This window comes from Rosa chinensis, chromosome 5, assembly GCF_002994745.2.
Source record: "Rosa chinensis cultivar Old Blush chromosome 5, RchiOBHm-V2, whole genome shotgun sequence".
NCBI classification, from domain to species: domain Eukaryota; kingdom Viridiplantae; phylum Streptophyta; class Magnoliopsida; order Rosales; family Rosaceae; genus Rosa; species Rosa chinensis.
In genome coordinates this window covers 15,012,513-15,014,632 of record NC_037092.1, presented here as the reverse complement: position 1 = coordinate 15,014,632, position 2,120 = coordinate 15,012,513, and the positions used below count along the sequence as shown (strand labels likewise).

Sequence of the window (2,120 nt, the reverse complement as noted above, 5' to 3'; positions counted from 1 at the left end):
GGATTATGTATTTGATTATCAGATAAAAACATAGCTATTCTAACTACTGTTAATTTGTATACTTTCTCCAAATAAACTCCATATCTAATGCAAGTTGATGGAAACAGCCAATAGAAATTTGTAAGATTTCTTTTGGAGAGAAACATACTTTTCCATATCTTGAAGCGCATAAACACAACTAAAGAAGAAGAGACAGTAGTCACTCAGAGTACGCTTTCACCAAAAGAGATAGGGAAGAAGAGACAGTGGATTGTCAAGTAAGCATATCCCATCTCACACCATTTTCCTCATCTCAATTTTACTCTCACACTCCATAATTGAGCCTAGCTAACTATTCCTACCAGGTGGTTGCTCTTTTCCCTTTCATTTCAGCATGTACTATCTGATAAAGCAATCTGAGCTTCACATCTATAACTAATTTGCAATGGATGGAGTGGCCCAAACCCTTATAAACTCATAGGCAATGTTCAATTTTTCCAATGTGGAAAGTATAATCTCAACACGCCCCCGCACGTGTAGTGAATTTTCAAGCCATACACGTGGAACATTGGATGACGTGGAGCTCGTGTGGGCGTTAGGCATGCACACGTGGGTAACCCGCTTTGATACCATGTTAAAATTCATGGTAAGGTTGACGAAAGATAACATTGGGTGACGTGGAGCTCGTGTGGCCGTTAGGCATGCACAGCACACGTGGGTAACCCACTCTGATATCATGATAAAGTAGTCTGAAATTAACATCCAAAACCAATTGGCTATGGATGGAGTGACCCAAACCCTTATAAACCCATATGCAAGGTCCCATATGTGGGATATATAATCTCAACACTGTCAACTTCATGCTTATTATGCCTAGCTCTCTTCTCCTCTTAAATAAACTTCCATATCTCTCTAGCTATCTTCATTCCCCACCACTTTCAGATATCTCTCCACCATCTCCAATATGGCTCAAACACCCCCTCCAACTCCAATTCCAACTCCAACTCCTGGTCCTACTTCAATTAGAACAGTACTACTTCGTCACCAAAACCCTCCTGATCATGATATAAATCCACCCCCTCATGATCTCAATGTTATGATCATTTTGGCAGCCATTTGTTGCGCTTTTGTTTGTGCCCTCGGCCTCAATTCCATGCTCCAATGCGTTTTTCAGTGCGTAAATCGTGCCATAACCGAACCAGTCCGATGGGTCGCTTCACGTAGGCTAAATTCAGGTCTAAAGAAGAAGGAAATGGTAGCTTTGCCAACTTCAACTTATTCGAACTCATCAAGCTCTTCTCCATCACCGTCATCATCTCCGGGCTGTGCTATTTGTCTCGTGGACTTCTCCGATGGGGACAAGATTCGGGTACTGCCCAAATGCAACCATCGGTTTCATGTTGTGTGCATTGACAAGTGGTTGCAGTCTCACTCATCCTGCCCTACTTGCCGGCAGAGACTCAAGTCTTCCAGTGATTCCATGCTCTCTCCATCTGAGATTGTCACAACCTAGAGCTCAGATTGGTTGGAGTCATATCGATCAGTAGTATTTTGTATTATCAAAATATGTCATTTTCTCTACTTAAGATTCTGATCCTTCCTTGTCGAGTTTAGAATGAAATTTTTTTGCAGCCTGCAACTATGTAGATTGCTAATGAAAATTCTAGTTTGGTAGTATTAGTATAGTATGTTGTCAGTTTGTGTAATACCTTATTATAAAGATTGATCTTAAATAATGGAAAGTTGGAAACTGTGGCAGCTCTTTTCTCTTTCTAATGATGAGGGGGTGAACAACCATATGAAATTAAAATTGTAGTTACACTAATCCAGGTTACTTTGGAACCTTTCTCTCTCAGAAATTTTCTTAGCAAAAAACTAGGATTAAGTTTGGGTGCGGCTATTGCCACTCTACTAACTAGTTTCTTCACCCTACAAGTTTTTGATTTATTGAAAAACTAAAATACCATAATATAAAAGTATAATAAAGGACAATATCTTATTAAGAAAAATAGAAAATTACTCATAAGTGTCACTTTGAAACTTTTATTAGTCATAAGGTTACCAAAGTTTTCTTGTACACATAAGGTCACTTCCATCTTTAAGTTATTTCATCTATGACAATTGTGCCCCTCTACAAACAA

The 2,120-nt window shown here is 39.2% G+C and overlaps 1 protein-coding gene across 1 annotated transcript; it reads left to right on the top strand.

Annotated features, from left to right (window-relative positions):
• The first annotated feature begins 869 nt into the window (after positions 1 to 869).
• LOC112167881 (RING-H2 finger protein ATL74) lies at positions 870 to 1,729 on the top strand. Its single transcript, XM_024304972.2, has one exon. It carries the CDS (start codon positions 944 to 946, stop codon positions 1,490 to 1,492), a length of 549 nt encoding a protein of 182 aa, XP_024160740.1. The 5' UTR covers positions 870 to 943; the 3' UTR covers positions 1,493 to 1,729.
• Positions 1,730 to 2,120: the final 391 nt, after the last annotated feature.